This window comes from Buteo buteo, chromosome 1 (genome assembly GCF_964188355.1).
Source record: "Buteo buteo chromosome 1, bButBut1.hap1.1, whole genome shotgun sequence".
NCBI classification, from domain to species: Eukaryota; Metazoa; Chordata; class Aves; order Accipitriformes; family Accipitridae; genus Buteo; species Buteo buteo.
Genome location: NC_134171.1, coordinates 40,989,277 through 41,010,446, shown reverse-complemented (window position 1 = coordinate 41,010,446; position 21,170 = coordinate 40,989,277). Strand labels below are relative to the sequence as shown.

The following is a 21,170-nucleotide window of genomic DNA, read 5'->3' as shown; positions in this document are numbered from 1 at the left end:
CACTTTCCCTGTTGAGATTTTTTTCCTTGCCTACCGTGCTGAATAGATGATTGTAGTTGTCCTATGTCCTGAATAGCTAGTGTCTGTAATACAGGTTAGCTCTCTCTATGTAAACTGTGCAATTTCCCTAGGCTATCCCTGTATGACATCAGGGTTTATCTAAAATAGAGGTTGTAATCTTTAAAATTGAGTGAATAGCAGATTGGCAATATGCTAATTCAAGTTAGTCAATTTAGTATTAAGTATCAGTTTAGATATTTTACAAGTGTTCTGGCATCTCTGAGAGTAAACGTTGTAGTATTCAGACCAATATTTCTCTAACACGTATCTGAGGTAGTCAGTATTGTAAAAAAATGCAAAAGAAAGAAGTACAACACTTATAAGAGATAAAAGGAGACATTTTAGTTAAAATATTTTACAATAAAATAATTATGATTATAAATCTCTTTAGTTAAATATATACACATTACATGGTATTCTAAAAAGAACAAACTTATTAAAGTTTCAAGCAGATCTAATGCACAAATTCACCACTTTGTCAGCTTAGACTGTAATGTCAGTTTAACATTCGTAAATGGCTGTGTCAGACTAATGGCATTGTTTTGTGCAAAGCTAAAAAAACCTATGAAAAACAAATCTCCAAATCCTCCCGTTCCCGTGGTAAATAGATAGAAAAGGTAGTTTACACATACACACACTTACACACACAAACTTCGATTGCATACAGAGGTTAGAATGACCAGCACTAAAATAACCCCCATCTCTACAAAATAATTAATTTCTTGAATTGATGTAGTTTTTGAAAATTACAAATTTTAAGTGCTAACAAATTGTGCTTTTAGGCAGCCACATGGCCAATAAGGTAGATGTTGTCATAAAGGTGCCCTACAAAATCTTCACTAATATTCTGTGCAGCTCGTCGTGTATTTCGGATGAATTCCCTCTTTGACATTTTGTTCTTCACATGAGGGCTTGTTAGATCAATGGAAAGTAGAATTAAAGAGTAACACAGCACATAAACTGCATCTAGACAAGAGAGAATAAAAAAAAAATTAAAAAGGAAATTGTGATCATTAAAAATACCGTTCCCTATCCAAGAACTTTACAGTCTTCATCACCTGGGCTTATAATTACATATACACACACATATATAACAACTTAAAAGGGTATCCCAGTAAAATAAAATTTAATATAGCAATTTCCAAAGTAATAATGTCAGCACATTGCCAGATGAAGATTTACAAATCTCTTAATATTTCTACATTATCCAAAAGTCACTAAGGGCTTTATGCACATTCATTTAAACAGAGTCTTGAAGTTTTTGTATACTAAGGCCAACATCCTGCTAAAGCTTATCTTTAAATATGTAAGCAGTACCACTGCTGAAAACTGGCTCGCCCCAACCAATTAGAAATGCTTGTTAACTTGAGTGAGGCCCAAAATTTCCTCTCATTTCTGTGGGACTATCCACAAGGTAAAATGTTAAGTGTATGTCTTTGCAAGAGGAAACTTAAAGATAGTACAGAGCTTAAGCACAGACAAAAGTGAAGGAAAGATAACATGAAAATAAAATGCATGTATCAGCTAGGTCTAAGAAAACAATCTGTATGTTATTTTTGTTTTTTTTTTAACCTGAGAGGGAGGATGCCTGTATACTGAACCCTCCCAAGCCAAGTTTGTACTTTCAGAAATACTTGTTTAGGTGCCGATTTTAAAACTGTCATAAACAGTAGCATCATCCAGAAATATAAATACTGATTCATTGAATCAAAGCTCTTTTTTCTTACCAGGGCTAAGGCCAAGCTCTCTCATCAAATCAGGGTTACAAGCACAGAATCTGTGAGAGAACTTTGTTATGAGAGTCTCAAGGTACTCCCCACGCTCCTCAGGAGCATGAATGTGTCTGAAGAACTCTCTCAGTGCATTTGGCAAGAACTGATTTCTGAAGTTGTGCAGTGTCACAAGGTCATCCAAAACATCTCGCCTGGTAGAATAAAATCCCACATAATTAGAGAAATTTCTTTTAACTGTTTAAATATGAAAATGTAGGTTTTAAAAATAAAAATGAAGCTTTAGAATAGTTTATGAGCTTTGTTTTTTGCTGAAAGAAAAGTATCACTAACAGCACAAAGATAATATAAACACATATTCTTCAGACATTTACAATAGTAGCTAAATACTACAAAAATATATGTTAATCAGAATTCTAAGTTTCTTTACATGCATATGTAATCATAGTCTACATAAAGGCTTTGCTTCCTTTAAACTGTCTGATAAAGCCATTAAAAAAGACAGTAAAGGGAATAGATTCATGTGTGTCACACATTTTGGTTCCTAAGTAGAAGCTGTTACAGGAGTATCTTAAAACCAGGCTTAAGTTAGATAAAATTTGCTCCTTTAAAGTCTAAGTCCATCAGGGTGTGATGCTCTCAAGCGTTTTCCACTGAAGACAGAAACATCTAAAGGATTCAGACCAGCCTACATGAACAGCTGTGCAAAAGACATCTGAAGGAAATTCGGACACAAATTTGAAATGAACCAAAGAATATTCTCATATGTTTATTCATTCTGTTAAATGTTTCAGTACTAAGAGGGGAGTTTCAACATTTAGAAACCTATTTTTTATTTTTAGTGCCTGATTACACATTCTGTTTACGAAGGGAAGATGAATGGCAGTAGAGGTTGCTAATATTAACTTGCAATCTCATCTGGTAAGTGGTTTTGTATTTTTTCTATTGCCAAAAAAATTGATAATCTGAAGCTTTACAGCACAGCACTGTCAGTGGTGATAACACTACAGAATGACTCCTTTTATTCCTTTAGTGGTACAGGCTGAGGAGGATGAGAAGCAGGAGATGGCTCCTGCTAGAAGCGCTGCTGTTCCTCTGCTCTTCCTATTTAGGTCCAGTTATTATTCTCCTCCTCTTCTAACTTCCTTTGAATGTGTTGGTGCTCCTCTTTCCTGATACTGCACTACGCCAACCTAAAGGGCAACAGAAAGCCTTGTGGAGGTAGAAGAGCGTGCTACAGCAGGGATAGTGTTCCCTACTGCAGCTTATGCTGTCTCCAGGAGCATGCTCTATTGCATCTTAGGGGGTGGGTGTGACCTCCATTCCAGACATATCAGACAACCAAATAATGGTTAGATGATTCAACATTAGTTTAAAAGCTATCACCTGGTAAAATGGTAACTGCTTTTTCTGATTAACACCCATACTAGATAGGAAAAAAAGAAACCTCAAGTCAAAAAAAAGCAGCAAAATATCTATAAAATCTGAATTTCATACAGCACAAATGCAGTTTAAATGCTCACTATAACTTCAAAGCAATTTATGCCCAGAACTGCAAAAATGCAGAAAAAGCACAGGATATGAGATTTACTAGTTATAGGTGGTATTTTCAGGGGTTCTTATAAAGTGTTACAGTCACATAAATACTTGAACTGAATAACTGTTCAGATTTAGCAGCAGCATTACTTAGTTGCATTTTCTTGCATTTTTACATCTTCAAAATTACATCAATACAAGCAAAAATACTGTTGAATGGTGCTGTACATTTAAAATGAATAGGAAATGTCTCAAGAGAAATTCAAATTACCTTTCATCAAGGTAGATTCTCAGCTTCTTCCAGTTTAGTGTTCTTGTGCAAAAGATAAACTTAGCTATTTCTTTCGGTGAATCGTCTAGTATGCCCTTGGACATAAAGTAGTTGACTCCCTAAGATAAAATACATATATGTTTAAATATGTTTAATCTTCCTAATGAGTTTAGGAACAAGTATGGTACTTAGCAATGTAGGAACATAATCCTACTAATTAGTTGGTTTGTTTTTCAGAATGATTCCTCTTCCTCTAAATCACATTTCAACATGCACAATACGCTCTAATATTATAAATCAAATGCAAGGAAACAATTTACTGTTATGGTTGAGATTTTACATATACTCACAGTAGGAAATTTAAAATTATGAACCCCATAATGAGCATGATGGTTCTTCAATAATTTCTTCACAGTGTAGACTAGTATTTTGGTTTTCATACTTTTGTAATTGTGTTGAAAATGCTGTGGGGACCATAACTTTTGATTTCATAACTTTTGTAAATAAGAAAATCTTAGCCATAATGTGTTTAGTCTTTAGTATCTTTCATTAAAACATTAATGTTCTCACATGTATACGATGTATCACATTCAAATAGATGCATTAAATGCATTTGTTTAAATGTGTAATAATGCAAATAAACACAAGCACGCTGATTTCAAAGCATAGGTAAATATCAACATATATAAATATGCATACACATAAATAAGAACACTGTGCCTAACGTAAAAAAAAAAGTTTAAAAAGATAGAACAATTATGTTTATTTTATATTCTGATTTCCAGAATTTTCCACACTTTGCCAAGCACACATTTTGTATAGAATACACATGCCAAATTTAATTTAAAAATATTTCAGTGATATTCTGGATTCTTTCTGTTCATCGAAATATCCCAAAGCATAAAACTATTTTCCTTATGATCTCAGAAATCAAAACCAACCTAATGGATTTAAAAAACGTTCACATTTTTCAACAACAAAAATCTAAACCTGAGAATAACTAACCAACTAGTTTCAATTCAATTTGGCAGGGGCTGGGAGTGGTTCTGAGCATTTGTTGCAGAGAAGTCTTAAAATACTTAAGTACAGTATCTCTTGACTATACCATAATGTTGAAATAATGTTAAATGTGTATGACAGTGCATTTCTGCGTAGGATAATGTACCAAGGCCATAATCTAAATCACCTTTAAAATACTTCTGAAATTTTTTTTCATAAATCTTCTGATATCAGACTTCACAATATTTTGCAAGTCTGCCCCTTCAGTTTCCATTACATCTATAAAGATGTAGGGGTAACCTGTCACTCAGTGTGTAAACTAACTTCCCAGTACTTTTCAATTTTGCTTAAAAAAGAAATAAAGGACTGAGTGCAGGTTTGGAAAGTTGTTTTATGAAGTGGGTTAGTCAAGCAAAGTCTCAGTCATATCAAGCAAAAAAGAAATTAGAACATATGCTTAAGATATTGATAACAGAAGTGAAAAGCCAACAAACACCTGTAATATTATCTAGCTGTTTTTACCATGCCATAATTTTTTCTTATATAGTTATAGAAAATAGCAGTTAATCGTCATACTTTTTTTTTAAAGAATGTTTTATAAAATAAATAAAAATATAAAGGTTTTATACAGGTAAGAAAAAAAATTATTCCTAGCAATTTTAGGCCCCGATTTTAAGAAGAATCTGTATTTAGGACCATAATGAAACATGTATTGCACTATAAGCTTGCATTTAAGTCCAAATTAGATCATATTTAAGTTTGTCCATAATATGAGTGGACGACATAAGGTTAAGTACTTTCTTGAATTAGAGCTAAATAGGAAACTAAAAATGGGAGATCAAAACATCAACTGCGTACTAATTCTCCAAGTATTTTGGCAATTTATACAATGCTAGCGCAGAACATCTCCTTTACATTTATCCTGACCTAATGAGACTTACGCATTTGCTTCAGTAATAAGTATTTGCTCAAGGTAATACAAACTGAAGCCTGACGAAGAAGTCTCAGTAGTATTCCTGCTGCAATTATTTAACAAACACTTCTGCAACGTATCCAGAAAATGACCTGGCACATTACAGGTGAGGCAGGATGAAAATAACACCTCCTTTAAGACAGACAAAGGGTTGGTTTCTCTGTGGCAGTAAACACCATGAGTAATTTCTTTCATGCACTAGATTTCAACTCAAGATAGGCTCTTCACCTGATAGGCTACAAAGTCTTTGCAAAGCATTTTTATTCCCTGTCTCTAATTCCATCCATCCCCCCCCCCCCCCCCCAGCACACATCATGGTTGACAATATCTTCCTCTGTGAATGCAGTCTCATTATTCCTTTTCCTCATCTTCTTCATAAAAAAACAGGGTATAAATAAAATATACTTCTGCACATGCCATCATTTTTAGTTGCTTTTTATTTCTTCCTAAGCAACCGCAAATACTTTGCAACAATAGAAACCCCATTTCTCTTTAAAGTTCTTAAATTTTGGCTCAAAGCAAATGAAATTTATTTACAAGATTTACGGCATGTCATCAAATCTGCTTTTTGTAACGTTGTAAACACTGCCTTGAATTCCTCTCAGAACCCATACTTCAAATAAAGGACTTTTGGTAGCTAAAATGGTTGCTTGTGGCAGGTATACTAGCTGAAAGAAGTAGTTCTATAAACTATTAAGATCTATGCTAAGATTATTTATCAGTCATCTGGTGATTCTTTTTAGGAAACATTTGACTGAAGTCAGGTAGGCAGACCTGCTCCACTATCTATCAGGTCAGAAGAGGTCTTTTTAACACTTGGGAAACACTGCAGGATGAGCATACGCGATATGTTCTTCTAATTCTGATTTAGTGGAAGAGTAGTTAGGTGAACAGTACAACAGCCAAGATTTCCCATAGCACTGTGTCTGCCTAACTTATATGAGGAGTCTGCTTGTCACTATAATGTTCTTAGCATTAGAGAATTAGGAAAGTTGCCTTAAGGATACCTTGCCTCTGTGGCAAGAATGTTACCACTGAATTTCAGACAGCTCAGGATAAAATCTCAATGTATGAAAGTGTTGGTTTAAATTATATATGCAAATAACCATCATAACTACAGACTAACTGTAACAACAAAAGTCATTTGTTGTATTTCAGTATGTTATTTTCCACAGTTGTTCCTTTCTTTCTAGTCACTCGATGCTTGTTTTACCAACCTATTCTATTACAGCACTGACACTCATTGCTTGCTTTCTACCTGTTTCCAAGAGTCTTTCTATTCATTTATATCCACATAGGATATCTAAAAGTTTTCTTTTTCAGTACTGGTTTCATTTCTGCATTGATTTTCTTCTCTGCCAAGAGTACTTTCAGAACATTTCAGTAGAGCAGTCAACATTAAAACTTTTGTAGTTGCCTTTACCATCTCTGTTTAGATATGCATACAAAACAAACCAGACATATTCTAAGTTAACGGCATAGAAATCTTGAAATCAGTATTTTTCAACACATATACATGATTTCTCTTTTTAATATTTAAATGGAGTTGTTTGCAAAGTCAGAGTTGGGAGACAATGAAACTTTTTACCTAAGGTGCATTTAAAAGTAGTGCAGGAAAATATATGACAAATACATTTGTCAATAAAAACAAATTTCACTTAATATTTGAAATTTCAGATTTCACATAAATTGTTGTACACATGCTCTATTTGTTTAGCTTAAATAGTTTTAAAATGTGACTAAGGAAATCACTAGTAGCATGTTAACATTAATATTTTTAGGTGATTTATAATTCTGTGAGTTATATGCTTTTCCATTTTGGTAGGATTACATAAGTATCTATGTAAAATACTGATTTCCTTCTAGTCTGTACTGTATTAAAAGAAGACAATTTTGATCACCAACCAAATTAAAATATTCTTAAATAATAGCTGAGGAAATATAGGAATTCAAGTTTAAATACTAGCTTAATTATTTAGATAAATTCTTTGGGGGTAGTGACTGTCATTTTATTCTGTATATACAGTATCTGGCGTAGTAGGGCCTCAATTTCTAATTGGGGCTTCTAGGTAACACGAACATTATTAGTAAATAATAATTAGACATGTATGGTGTTATTATTCCCATTTTTCTACAGAAATGCAGTATCTTAATATATTTCATGGTGAATCTTCTGGAACAAAATGCACAGTACTGATGCTATATTTTCTAATATATTTTTTTTTTCCTAAGTTATGAATCAAGTAATTTGGTGACAAATGTGAACACAATATAGACAAACAGTGTCTCTTTCTTTGTATGACTTTAAAATACAGTCTTAGTGATACACACTTATGATGGCAGAAATCACAAGTAGAACGTAGAAATATTTTTCATGTTACACAGAATCTATAACTAATATTTACAAGATTAAAGTTCTCTAACTTAATGTAGAGTTTTCAAAAGGTTTCAGGTGTCTGGTCCGTTCTAACTTTTTAGATGAATCACACAAAAGAATTTCTGCCCTCTACGACATACACATACTTTTAATATTCTTAGGACAGATAAATCAATTCATCTCAAAATTGGCTTGCTTAGTAGATCACTATGAAATCATGTAAGTTTTCAAAAATTTTGGTTAGAAATATACAGCACAGTAAATATTTAATCATCTACAGACTATCTATAATTAAAGTCAGGTAACGTAGCTTTACGCAAGTGGCTAACAATTCATTTATAAGCAAGAAAAGGTCAGAAAACTGACGTCCCTGGCAAAAACTAAGGGAAGTAGGTAATGAATGAGACAATCAGAAGAGTGGAAAGCGAGGCTTAGTATAAGCACTGTCTTACTGTACTTTATGGTTATTATGCTACATAAAGGAAATCCCAATCTCATTAAAGTCTGAGAGTTTCAATACAGTCCAGATTCCAATAGATACATAAAAATAAATGCCATTGAACAGAATCAGTTAGAATCGTTATCATTAAGAATGAAACAAAAATTAGATCTTCTTTCCTGATCAAAGGATTCTCTTTTCCACCTTCAGTTCCAATTTTAACTACATAGCATAGCTCCATGTAATAAACTTGACAAAATACTTTGTAGGGAGTTAGGAACAATATACAAAACAGTGGGAAATAACTTTTGGTTGCTTACAAATTCTGAGTCATAAGCGTATGAAATATGAAATGAGCACTGCATGAGAAACATTTTACATACACCACACACTCTTTAGAAAAAAATATAGCAGAGACCATGTAGGCAGATTAAACAACATAATATTCATATTCAAGTGTTAATACTAACACTAAACCTCCCCCTCTCCCCAAAGAAACAAAACCCAAGTTCCAAAATCTTGGCTACAATGGTGCTGCCATATGAAAAAAAAACACCAAAAAACCACCACCAACAAAAAAAAACACCACCAAAAAAAGGAAAAAGGGAGAAATCAAACATGCACTGGAGGGTTTTTTTTTTCAGATTATGTGTAACGTGATTAGGCACATCCTTCCAGCAGAATGTGAGCACCTGCTATGAATTATACAAGCTCATGCACACAATCAGTACATTAAATTACAGCAGGTATCACAACACCATGCACACAACAATGGCTAACCAGAGAATCCTACCACAAAGTGTGTAGATGCTCTTCCCTACCCCGTGAGCCACCGCTAGCTCTGGAGCTGTTGCTGTGGAGCCTGGTTACCCATTTTCATGACATGGGCGGTGTCCTTTGGAGAATCTTGCTCCTGTGGCTGTAAGTATTCCTATTTTTATAGTAATTTGATCAGGTCTGTTATCAAATGTAAAGCAGAGTTTGGCAGGAAATTCGGAGACACAATTTGTAATAGTGGAATGTCACATCATATATTCCAGTCACAGTGTCCTTATAATAATAATTCTGCCAATATCACAGTCGTAAACAATAAAAGCAAGAGTATTTGTGAATTCTCCTGAAACTCAGGCCCTGAATGATTCCTGCCAGGCTACGGTGCTCCACAGGGAGAGAGGAACAGAAGCCCTTAGGAGATATCCTGAGGTTCTTGTCTCTCACTAGGCCTGAAACGGACTGTTTGTACTACAATTGTACAATACAACCATAATGAACCCAGAAGAAGTAAGTGTGTCATAATAAATTTAATACCTAATTCAGGTATACTATAAGGTAGTTCTAATTTGCAGATCTTAATTTCCTTTAAGAATAATGAATTTTTTATTCAGTGCCTTTTGTGAAGGCTCCGCATGCTTTAAACCTACCAAGATTACTTTAAATTAGGTTGGAATATAACAGCATATTATAAACTAAGATAGTAAGTGAAAAATTATGTTAAAACAAATTGAAAGACAAAGAAAAATTTGGGTGGACAAAGCTGTTACCAATTAAAACTTGATATATTCTTGAAAACACATTTAAGTTACCTAAATATTGCATTTCATTTGAAAAGCTTTACATTTATTAGAAAATTCACCAAAATCCTGCTGAAAATCAATGCTAATTACTTGAGTGGCAAGGTGCTGATAAGATGTCTTAGCACTGCGTATCACAGTTCAAGGCAGAGCTCTACCAGAGACATTACAAAATACTGTAATTTGTGACTAATAGAAGTAGTGGGTTTCTTTATCAAGCAGAATATGAGATAAAGCAAGAATTTAAACAAAATCACATTATTGTAATGATTCATACAATTTCTTGATTTATTTCACCCCTTGGTCACAAGTTCATGCCTTCTGTATCATATCAGCAGAGGAAACTATTGGCTCCTAGAAGTGTATCTTTTCATTTCTCTTAATCCTTTTCCTACTTTGGATTTATTCAATTACCACTTCCTTGTGTATGTATAAACATATGCAGGAAGTTAATACTACTTTTTGTTCAGTACTGTGTACCTTCTTTTCCTAGGAAACAGGAAGCAGGAGTCTGGTTTCATACACAAAAGAGACCCTTTGTCACTTGGGCATTAACTGCATATCTCCCAGGCAAATGCTGTCTACTCTCAAACTCTTCTCTGAAAGGTGACAGAGTGAAAGCAGAAACTGACTTTTCCAGTTAGTTACATGAATTAATAAATGGAAATCTTTTAGTTTGACACGCGATATTTTTTGAAAATAAATATATGTTGCTATACGCTATAAAGAAAGATTATCTTTATGCATAACAAACATCCATAGAAATAAAATCAAATCGATCTTTAGGATAGTTCAGCAGTACATCTTTTTCATAGTATTTCAAGATTTACCCCTTGATAGTGGAAATATTTAAAAATCCCTTACAAGAAACCATAATTGTCATAGAAGCAATTGGTGTTACTTTATACCTCATCCTGTTTTCACTGAAGTGGGATCAAACTCATACTCTGCAGAAGCATTTTAGCATTTTAATTTATGTAAGCATATTATTATCCTTTTTAAATTCACCATTGTCTCTTCAGTTAGGATCTCTGCCTCATCCCTAAGTCAATACGCAGTTATGAATTTCTGGCATCCATAGGTCAGACCGCTGTACAGAGCACTTAAAAAGGCAAGCCATGTAAATGATGTGCACAGGTACCATACGCAAAAAAGATCAGGATAGGGCTGTAACTAAGTGTTAAACATTCCTACAGTAAAACAAACACCTATTAAAACTTGGCTTTTAATATGGCTATAATTATAAAACAATCACAATTATTTTAACTGTTTATTACTGTCAGCAACAGTTCACTTACCTCATCAGGGTTGGCATTAAAGGTGAGACTGCCCTCATCTAGCTGCATATACAATTTTCTAAAAGAAAATCCTAGAGGCGGATTCTTATTGTATATAGAACAGTGACCCCAAGTGGATTTGCACAACCTATGAAAATAGAATTAGTCTATTATCAAAATTCCTTTCCGTATTTCAAGTATATTACAGAAGCAAAATGTAATCAACACTGCAAAGCCAAATACTCAAACTGTAGGAAAAGTTAGAAATAGGTTGCTTGTAACACTTAGTTATTAAGTCTTTTGCACGTGTGTTGCTAAAGTCTTCAATTATATGATTATCATTTTCTTCTCACCCAGGTTTTGGTGTATTTGAATGCAATCTCAAAACATACCCCAGTAGGTGGCATCATAATGACATCCACACAGCTGAGACCTGCGGCACTCCTAGTATCGGATCACTGGATAACTGTGACAAGTTCTCCTGCAGCAGTGTGACATTAAAAAATTGTGTTTCTTTTCTTGTGCCTCAGTTGTGCAGTGAGTGGGACACATCTGCACAAAATTATGCCATTAACTCACTGCTTTCCCCATCTGTCCTTTTCCACCTGACTGTCACTTTCCAGTCTTGATTATTTCATCTAGGCCCATTCCTCTGTATCTTCCATCACTTCTCAGTTTCTCTCCCTTCTACCCCACTCTGACTCCATATCTCATTCTGTCCCTCATCCCAGTGTCCTTGAAGACACCACCTACATTTCCCTTGAACTTTCACTTTCTAGGCACTTTGTTATCTAGATTTGTTATTGAACTGGTAGTTCTGCTTCAACACATCTGTTTTGTAAATAATTAGGCACAATGCTTAGGACCCAGCAGGTAGCCACTGAGGACATCACAGAAACTTTGTTTTCAGTTCAGAAACCTGGATCTTATTTGGACTGAGTTCAGAACTGCAGCCACAGGACCTGCCAAAGCCTAAACTCAAACACATCCAATACATGCAGAGCATTGAAGACTAAGATGTCTATAGAGATTATGCAAATTAAGGTTTTTATTAATTTTTATTAATTTTCTAAATCAGGACACATTTTGACTACCGAAGTGTATACTTTGAACTGAGTATTATTTGGGAAGATTTCACTAAAATTGATTGAGCTATTTCTCAGGATGAACTCTGAGAAAAATACTGTATGTTAAGACTACATACTGCGTACAATCAAGAAGTTATAATATCTTCAAGCTTTGGTCCAGGGAATTTATTTGTATTTAGTGTGGTTTTGATACTAAGAACCGAGTACAATACAATGCATACTGATATACATAAACTTAGAAACTTAGCAGGATCTTCACTAGAATTCCGGTTTCCTGCCAAGACAACAGTCCCCAAAGCAGAACAATTGTGACTAAGAAGTTAAAATTGCATTATCCCACTGCTGAGTTCATAAAGCGTGATAGGAAGTAAAGCTGCTTAATTCAAATGCAGAGAGGCAAAGAAACAGTTGAGTGAAGGAAGAGATGTAGAGCACAATGAAAGGAGAAGAAACAGAACCTGAACAACAACGCAACTATTACAGTAATACCACTTACTGTCTGTTAAGGGGTAAGAATATGTTGTGAAAGAAGGTACAAGTTCTGCTCACTGACTACTCTAAAGATAAGTATGATTTCATGAGTCTTTCCTGGCGTTGTAAAACACCAAATATCAAAGAAAATATTTTAAATTAAATTTTGATCTTATACTATTTTATTTAATAGAATGTTCCTTTATTTATTTATTTTCTGGACATACAAACTCTGTATATGTTATATAAATGTGTTTCAACTGTTAGACTGCAGAAATTCCACTTGATGCATGTGCAGAACTGACCTTTTCTTTCCCCATTCCATCACTCATCTTCCAAAAACATACACTTAAGTTGCTCTAAGACAATTATATAGATGAGTTCTCAATCCTTTCTATCTGGAGCTTCAGCAGAATAGGTTTGCTTGCTCAAGCTAGGTATTTGTTTGAAGTTCAGAGAAGTAATAATACAAACATTTGAGATGTGCTTTGAGCTAATACAAAAGTGAAGACAAGTCCTTGGTTTTTTTCCCCCATGATATATCAAACAACAGGTGTGTAGTAATACACATGTATACTTGTACCAAGCACACTTGTGTATGTAGTAATCTCCACTAACACCTGATAGTAATTAGAAATCCAGAATAACACATTTTTAAACCACATTCATGTTTCCCCTATGTCAAATCTCATTTAACTTAAGATAACTTTGCTAAGGTTAGAATGACAAAAAGCACACACTGAGACAAATTTAAAATCTAATAATTATTTTTACTATGTCCAGTTGATAGGGTTTGGTTGTTTTTTTTTGTTTTTTTTTTTTTGCTTACCCTTGCCAGAGAAGCTCATCATTAGCAAGATCCTGCCAGACGCATGAAGCTAGACAGAGATCAGTTGCATTCAGGTATGACAAAATGGTAAAACTAAGCTCTGGTGGCAGCATTTCCAGGTTAATGAATCCTTCTTGTTCTTTAGATTTTCTTGTCTTCAACAGGTGGTAGATGTCAATGCCTCCTTGGGCTTGTTTGCGATGACTTGTATTGGAAACACTGTTAGTAGCTATTCTCCTACCATGTTCTCTGGTAAGATAGCCTTGTCCACTGTACCCTTGGTGTTGCAGTTGCTGGTTCCTAGCAACTCTCCAGAGTCCTTGACCCATCTGCGAGCCTGCTGGACATAAAATCCAAATTAAATGTTGACAGCTATTTATAAATATTTGTAAGATAGACTCAGCACACACTGGAAAAATAAAATTGTAGGACTGATCTGAATAGAAAAAAAGTGAGTTTTGTCAAAGTTATGCTGATGATGTAATCTGTCTCCAATGAAGCAACTGAATAAATATTGAAAACAAAACCCACAAAAAAACTAGAAGATTTTTTCAAAAACTTCTATGCTTGAAGAGTTACAAAATTAACAATAAGCTTCTGCAAACAGTACCAAACATTATCTATGTCCTATGCAAGTTAAGAAGCCTTACCATAAGAACATTTGGAATTATTATCTCCAGACTTCCTTTAAAATTTAATAAAAATACCTTATTTAGGGTCAACGTAGTGCTGTAACATGTAAGGAGAAACAAAAAATGTCTTGAGTAGTGGGTAGCACACAAAATTAGACCGTGACTGACATTAAGACAAAGCTTAATGGCTTCAATGATAATGCATTAAGGATTCAGTTTCTCGTTTCTGAGCACCAAGAGTATCTTTTCACGCTTTCTTGCACAGTAGTATAAAAGCTTCAGGATAAGGCTTCTATATCTTACTAATCACTGTTTGTTATTTTTTGTCAAACTTTGCTGCAGATGGTAATAAAGAGAACAGATCCTGAATGTTAGTCAGTTATCAAGATTTCCAAGTGCCACAACTCAAATTTCAGTAACCTGTATTTACCAAGAGAGAAAATTAAAAGTAAAATAAATCATACTAATTCAGTATGAGAATGTTGTCTTAATCCCAGCACAAGTAGTGTATATATGGTGATCTATCTTATTTTTCAACCTTTGCTATGATGACAGATCACTAAAGCGATCACGCTAGTAATCTGCAGGTTCCCAATGCTGACTTTCAAAAAAGAAACACTTATGGCCTGGTCTGGTAGGATCTCACGTGTATTTGAAATTATGTATATTCTATTAGCACGAGGAGGTAAAAATGGGGCTTTAATACTGTTAAAGGTTGGACATGAATGGAAACTGTTCTATGTAAGCAGAAAGAAACAAGCCATGGATGCAATGAGTGATTATGGGAGAAAAATGGAGAAATTAGAGAAATTACAGAAAAAAAACATAACCAAGATGGAAGTAGACAAAAGACAGGTTCAGCTGGCTGGTGAAGTAGTTACCTATATAAGCATCCATTCAGGAGAAGTTCAAGATTTTATTTCTAGATAAAGCCACAGTTGTGAAGAAACTGTAGTCAATATGTATTATATTCAATTTAGTAATATGCAAGGTTTTACATAAATTCATCATTAATTTTATTCTCATTTCTTTTACAGTTACATATTTGGCTTAATTTTTTATCAGACAGAGGCAGGTTAAACCATGATCAACTACTATAACTTATCAGGCAAGTTTAAAAAAAAAAAAGCTGAATCACACCATAAATAGGATATGCAACTGGCTGCAAGAATGTATGCATAAAGAAGGTATTCTCATTTTCTTGAGACCAGCATAAAATTTTTAAAAAGTCCTTCAGGCTACTGGTAAAGTTGCTTCATCAGAGAAAGCTATACCACAATCTGCCATTTAAAATGTGGCAACACAAGGATGAGCGGTCTGATGAAAGTGGGCCTTAGTAATTCATGCTGGTGTTTGCATTTAATTTATGAAACTTCTAGCTGTAAAATAAACACATTTCTTCACAAGATGAAGAACCTGCCTTTATTTTTCATTGCCTAATAATAAGAGGTAGCAACTTTTTTAAAAGAAACATTGCCAGAGCTGCAGTTGCTCAGTGCCACCTTTTTCTGGTTTTGAACAACTAAATCTCTCCAAGAAGGAAGTTACTAACCTTCACCCCACAGCAGAATCACCAAGCACTATTACAACAAAATCAAGAGCTATTAAATGAATTGGCAGTAGGTGTGCCAGAACTGGCATTTGGGACTACAAGCACAGACCCATCAAATTGCCTGCAGCTCCAACTCCAGCTGCTGCTGCTATTGCCCCTGCCGAGCAGGCAGAGCATACAGTGATTTGCAGTGAAGAACCAAGCTAAAAACCAGTTTGTGTGGGTAGGCAGTAACAGCCAAGGGCTAGAAGGAGGAGAGGAGACTTTCCTAAGGGATGAAAAGAGGAGAGAAGGAATATTTCTGAGCAAATACAACATTTCAAAAGGAGCTACTATCACCGTGCTAGAGGATTCAATTAATATAAAGTTCCTGTTTTGCTAGGCACTGTATATAAGCTTGTTAATTACTTAAGTACAGTACTTAGATGTCTCTAAATACCTTGGGAGGCTTCAACCAATTCTTGACCTTAGCCCTGCGAGTAAATTGAACGCTGCCAACAAGGCATTACGCTTTCAAATATGCAGATGCTAAATTCAGAGGCTGTGTTCACTCTCAGAAGATATCAGATGACCTGAATGACTGAATAAAAATGATCTTTCAATTCAATTATGTAAAAAATTTAGGGTTTTGATAGAGGTGAATGTATTCACAGACACGTAGATGCAACTCAAATATAATCTGCACACTTTCTCAGTGTAGCTCTTCACGTAAAAACAAAAATAAAGTCTGCCTGAAAATATAGCATTGACTCCAAACAAAATGATAAAATAGTCAAACAGCAAAATACTAGTTTCAGGGACAGAGAGAACCAGGAGCGAGGGGTTGTAATTCCTCATTATTATTTCAAGCCCTTAACCACAAAGGCAATAGAAGTCAGCAAGAAAAAAATATGACAAGATTGCAATATTAAACCTTATATTTCACAAAAGATGAAATGAGAGAACCTATTCTATGTAAACTGTGTATGTCAAATAGAAAGAAAGGAAAGTTCTGTTAAAAGCAGGAATCTGTTGAGGTAACTTTTTGTAAGACAAATTAAGGAAATTATTTTGATAGTATTTTGCCATCTTTTCTGATATTAGTTTGTACCTTTATAACAAAGCCACATTTCTATACACATCTGTTAACTCCCAACTGTTAAAAACCTTCCAAAAATACTAATTATTTGAGCATAGTTTAGATAAAAGAAAGAAAAAGAAAAAAGGATTAACAGGGAGTTCAAGGCTCTGAAGATCATTAGGAATCATACCGTGACAAGTTTCATAATCATAATACACCAGGAAGACGAGAAAGACCAGCAGCATTATCAGAAACAGCTCATAGCAAGGCTGTACCCAGTCAATTATCAAGTGAAGTGCTATCAGGTAAGCATCTGGCAGTTTTACAATAGCTTTCAAACCTCTTCAAAGTCAGATTATCTTTCTGTTCTATATGCACTACTTGTAAAGAATTTGGTAGTGGTCACAGAGGATCAAGTTTTCCTACTCAGCCCTAAATCAAATATCCAAATTTTAGTTGCTAGTTTAGTAACTTTATTGCAATATTCAGCTAGAAGTTCCTGTTCACAAAATACATTCTATTGAGGAATACTGAGCTAACAAGAATACTGACAGTTCTTGCTGGTGCTCACAGGGTTTTTCTCCCCACACAAAAGCTACTTGCTATACATCACCAACAACATAATAATTTCTAAATTATTTAACACTACAAGTGGCTCCAAGACAGAAAAAAAAAATACTGTGCCATTCAAGGAACTAGCCTTCTTATAATGTACTCCTATGCTTATACAGAAGATGTCAGTGCAGAAATCATAAATGTAAAAAATGATAAAAAATTCATATATTTGCTATTTTAAGTACCAACCGGAGAAATTTCAGAGAAGAAACAAAGTGAGACAATTTAAACCATTCTAGAACCAGCTACCAGAAATCCACAAGCTTCAATATGCGTAGCTATTCAGCAGCCTATATGCCATTTGTTAGATCACATTTTGTTTTCTCCATTGTACAATTACTTTCAGCTTTTTAGTAATCCAGGATTAATGCTTTGAGAACGCACTCATAAAGCAAGATGGGGTAAACTCATTATTATTATTATAAAGCCTTTAAAGTAATGGTGTCCAGAACCATATTTTAAAATTATTTTGAACATACATTTTCAGTCTCCAGATTCACTCAAATGTATGGTTCCAAACTTCCAATTATGTAACTTTATCTAATAATTGAAACCTCTTGATAGCTTGGCCGTAATGACTACCACAGTTAAAAGAACACCAAGCTTGTTCACAGACTGCTGATCCTCTCTAGCTCTGTCTGATATCTATCAGAGACTGACTTCAATTTTAATCATGTCTTCTTCACGTTACTTTGCTCCTGCATAATAAATTCTTTTGCAGCGTTGAAGAGTGTGACGGGATATTAAAAGCTAAACAGAAGCTAGATTAATGCTGTATTGGTACTGGCTTCTGCTATATTAAATAAAAACCAACATACGCTCTCGACATAAACCCCCTCCGCTTTATAGCAACCGAGCTCTACAGCTGCTGCTTTGCGACCACAATTATCCGACCGGGAAACGTTCCTTCCTTCGATGTTACCGAAGCCGAAGCTTCGCCCTTCGCAGCTGCGCTCGTCACCGAGGCCTGCCGATCCCCCTAACGCGAGGGCCTGCCAAACCTGACTCCAGGCACCTACGCTGGCGGCTCCCGAGGCACGGCCGGGCCCTCACGCCCAAGGCCGCCCCAGCTGAGGGGACCGCCCCGGGGAGCCCCCTTCGCCGAGGGCCGCGGCTGCCCGCCCGCCGCCCCGCGTCCCGCGCAGCTGCGCGGCCGCCCTGCTCGCCGCCTCGCCGAGTGGCGCTTCTCCCCGCAAAGGGGGGCCGGGACCGGGGCCGGGACGTCGGCCGGGGCGGGCCGGGGCACCGCCGCCCCCCGTCTCGGCGGACACCGGCGAGCCAGGCCCGGCGGGTGCCGCCCCCGCGCGCCATTGGGCCGCTCCGACGGCCCCGGCTCTCGATTGGACGCGGCGCCCGTCCATCCGCCGCCGCCTGCCCCGCTGAGGGAAATCCGCGGGGCCCCTACCTGTGCGAGCTCGGGTCCCAACCGCCGCCGCGACGAGCCCGGCCCGAGTCGGTGCGTGAGCCTCGCCGGGCAGGAAGGGGCCGAGCAGCCCCCGGCGGCGGCGGCGGCGGAGAGGTGGCGGGAGCCAGGCAGGCCCCTCCGGCACGCAGGGAGGCCGCCGCCGCCCCTTCTCCTCGCCTGGCAGGTTTGACGTTTGCTGTTGTTGCTGGAAGTGACGTCACCGCGGAGGGACGCGCGGGAAGCGGAAGCGGCCGTCGGGTCTGGCGGCGGCAGATTCAGTCTGCGCCCGCCGCCGGTCGGCGGGTTCCTGAGGGGAGGCCGCGGGTGCGCCCGCCGCTCCGGGGCGGCCGGGAAGAGGGTTCCCGCAGCGGCGGCTGGCGCGGGTGAGCGTCAGGACGTCTCTGGGGGCGGGGGTTTGGGCACAGCTCCGAGCCCAGGGCCACCCGTCTCCTCAGGGACGGCGAGCCCCGGGGCGGAGCGGGGGAAGCCCGGTCTCCGGCTGGTCTAGGGGCGAGGAAGGGCCGGTGGCGAGCCGGCCCCGGTCCCGCTCTTGCGAGTTCGCCTCAGGGCGCCGGCGCGGCCCCGGGTCGGCAGCCAGGGCTTGCTTTTTTTTTTTTTTTTTTTTTTTTTTTTCCGCCGGTGTTTCGGTGGCGCCCAGGGCAACCGGCCCGCCACGCGCAGTTCCTTGCGCGGGTCGCTCGTTTCCAAGTGTTTGTCCTTGACGTTTTTGCATCTCTGCGTAATGGTGTGATTCCCCCCCCCCCCGTCCCCGCCGCGTGTAAAGAAGAGTCTAAATACAATTAGAAGAAATTAGAAGACTTTTTTGTTAGGCGTTTTAAAGACAGTGTTTACAGTGTTAAGATACTTGGTAACTTGTATGGGTTTTTTTGGTGGTGGGGTGTTTGTTTTGGTTTTTTTTTTTTTTTTGACATTCATTAGTTCTTTGAATACCATATGCAATTTTGAGAGTAGTTCTTTAAACCACTTGCAGTTCTGTGTTATCGTCTCTTAATGCTTTGTTATACCCGTTTTGATTCTGGATAGCCAATGTTCTGTAAGTGTTTCGTCATGAATTCCCACAGGCAAAAGCTGTGTGCCACTTTTTTATAGTGTTCACCTTCCCAAGATGTTAAAGTAGTTTCTACCAACTTAACTCTGTTATTTTTATGATCTCTTGAGCTAGTCCGTTTGTAGTGACAGTAGTTGCCAGTTTTTACATCCAGAGGTCTGGTGTAGAAAGGATTGATGATACTTTTGGGAAACTGCCTATATGATTAAATGAATTCCTGTGAGAGTGTCTTCTATAAGTATTTGCACTGCAGATTAGAGCTTCAGTTTTATGTCAGACTCTTTGAGACTTGTCTTGAGATCTGGTTAAATTGGCAAAACCATAGGGTGGATCACTTTGTAAGGCCATGCAGGAAGAATAGCTGCCTCAGTTTCCAAATACCGGAGGTTAAATTGTCTCTAGCCTTTAACAATGAGTGTTGTGTAGTTATGTTTAGCATGACTAATAACCCAGAACCTAATGATTAAAGAGGAAGAACCTTATAATTAAATAGGAAGAAAATACTTTAACAAGGGCAGAACACATGTGAAGATCTTCATCTCCTTGAAGATAGCTGATTTAAACACCATAGAGGCACAAGAGAAAAGAAAGAAAAAAAAAAACCAACAAAAACCAAACCCAGATAATTGTGAGTGCAAGCTTTAACTGTATTTTCTTTTTCTTTTTTTTTTTTTTACTATAAGTGAACTTTGTGGTCAAGAAGTTCCCTTCAAGAAGACTCATTGCTTTAATGAGTAGGACCAAATAACAAAGCTGCAAACTGGAGTATCCGTCAGAGTTAATTTCTGACAATGCTAGACATAATCTCTTTGGAGTGTTTGGTCTTTTAGTCTGAATCTCGTGTCAGCAAGAGAAATGATATAGAAGTCTGTATTTTGAGAATATCTCTTCATGTATAGGCTGTCAGACAATGCCTTTTCACTGCTTGGATTGGTAGGCTTCCAAGTATTTGTTTTCTGGTAAGAAGACAGTGGCAGGCAATTATCTTCTAAGTTCTAGTGGAAAATTCAACAGTAAGTTTCTGTTCTAAGGCTTTATAGCTGAAATCATTACTTTTTCTGAGGATTTTGAGGGAAGTACTGTAGAGGATTAAGCCAGTCACAAGCAGATCTCAAGGATGTGAGGAAGGAGAACTGTTTTTGTGAGGTGTCAACTTTCTGTACTTCTGTATTTTAACTAACTCTTTTTTTTCTTTTTTTGCCTTGGTTTTTCTCTA

General features: G+C 37.0%; 2 protein-coding genes across 8 annotated transcripts in view; one reads left to right on the top strand and one right to left on the bottom strand.

Annotated features, from left to right (window-relative positions):
• Positions 1-377: 377 nt before the first annotated feature.
• Positions 378-19,049, bottom strand: FBXO8 (F-box protein 8). Of its 4 annotated transcripts, none has more exons than XM_075028324.1 (6): positions 18,886-19,049; positions 13,622-13,961; positions 11,255-11,381; positions 3,598-3,716; positions 1,788-1,984; positions 378-1,026 (listed from the first exon to the last, which is right to left on the bottom strand). In XM_075028324.1, the coding sequence occupies exons 2-6, from the start codon at positions 13,948-13,950 to the stop codon at positions 839-841; spliced, it is 960 nt and encodes a 319-aa protein (XP_074884425.1). In that variant the 5' UTR covers positions 13,951-13,961; positions 18,886-19,049; the 3' UTR covers positions 378-838. The 4 variants fall into 4 exon arrangements, with proteins under 4 accessions (XP_074884425.1, XP_074884433.1, XP_074884452.1 ...); XM_075028332.1 differs by having other exon boundaries at positions 13,622-13,958; XM_075028351.1 differs by lacking the exon at positions 18,886-19,049 and adding an exon at positions 18,299-18,678.
• The window catches only part of CEP44 (centrosomal protein 44), a 15,882-nt gene continuing 13,673 nt past the window's right edge, over positions 18,962-21,170 (top strand). For 2 of the 4 annotated variants that reach the window (XM_075028292.1, XM_075028263.1), the window contains exon 1: positions 19,113-19,268. The gene's annotated coding sequence lies outside the window, so the exon portion shown is untranslated. Of the gene's footprint in view, positions 19,070-19,112; positions 19,269-20,447; positions 20,583-21,170 lie in introns of those variants that run through there. The other 2 variants (XM_075028274.1, XM_075028283.1) reach the window with 2 other exon arrangements.

Bases quoted from the DNA above. Each gene is read 5' to 3' on its own strand.
- FBXO8 (XM_075028324.1), bottom strand. From the start codon at position 13,950: ATGGGTCAAGGACTCTGGAGAGTTGCTAGGAACCAGCAACTGCAACAC. The intron at 11,382-13,621 runs GTAAGCAAAAAA...CTATTTTCATAG, and splicing joins GATGAGCTTCTCTGGCAAGG to GTTGTGCAAATCCACTTGGG. The intron at 3,717-11,254 runs GTAAGTGAACTG...ATTTTATCTTAG, and splicing joins TTAATGCCAACCCTGATGAG to GGAGTCAACTACTTTATGTC.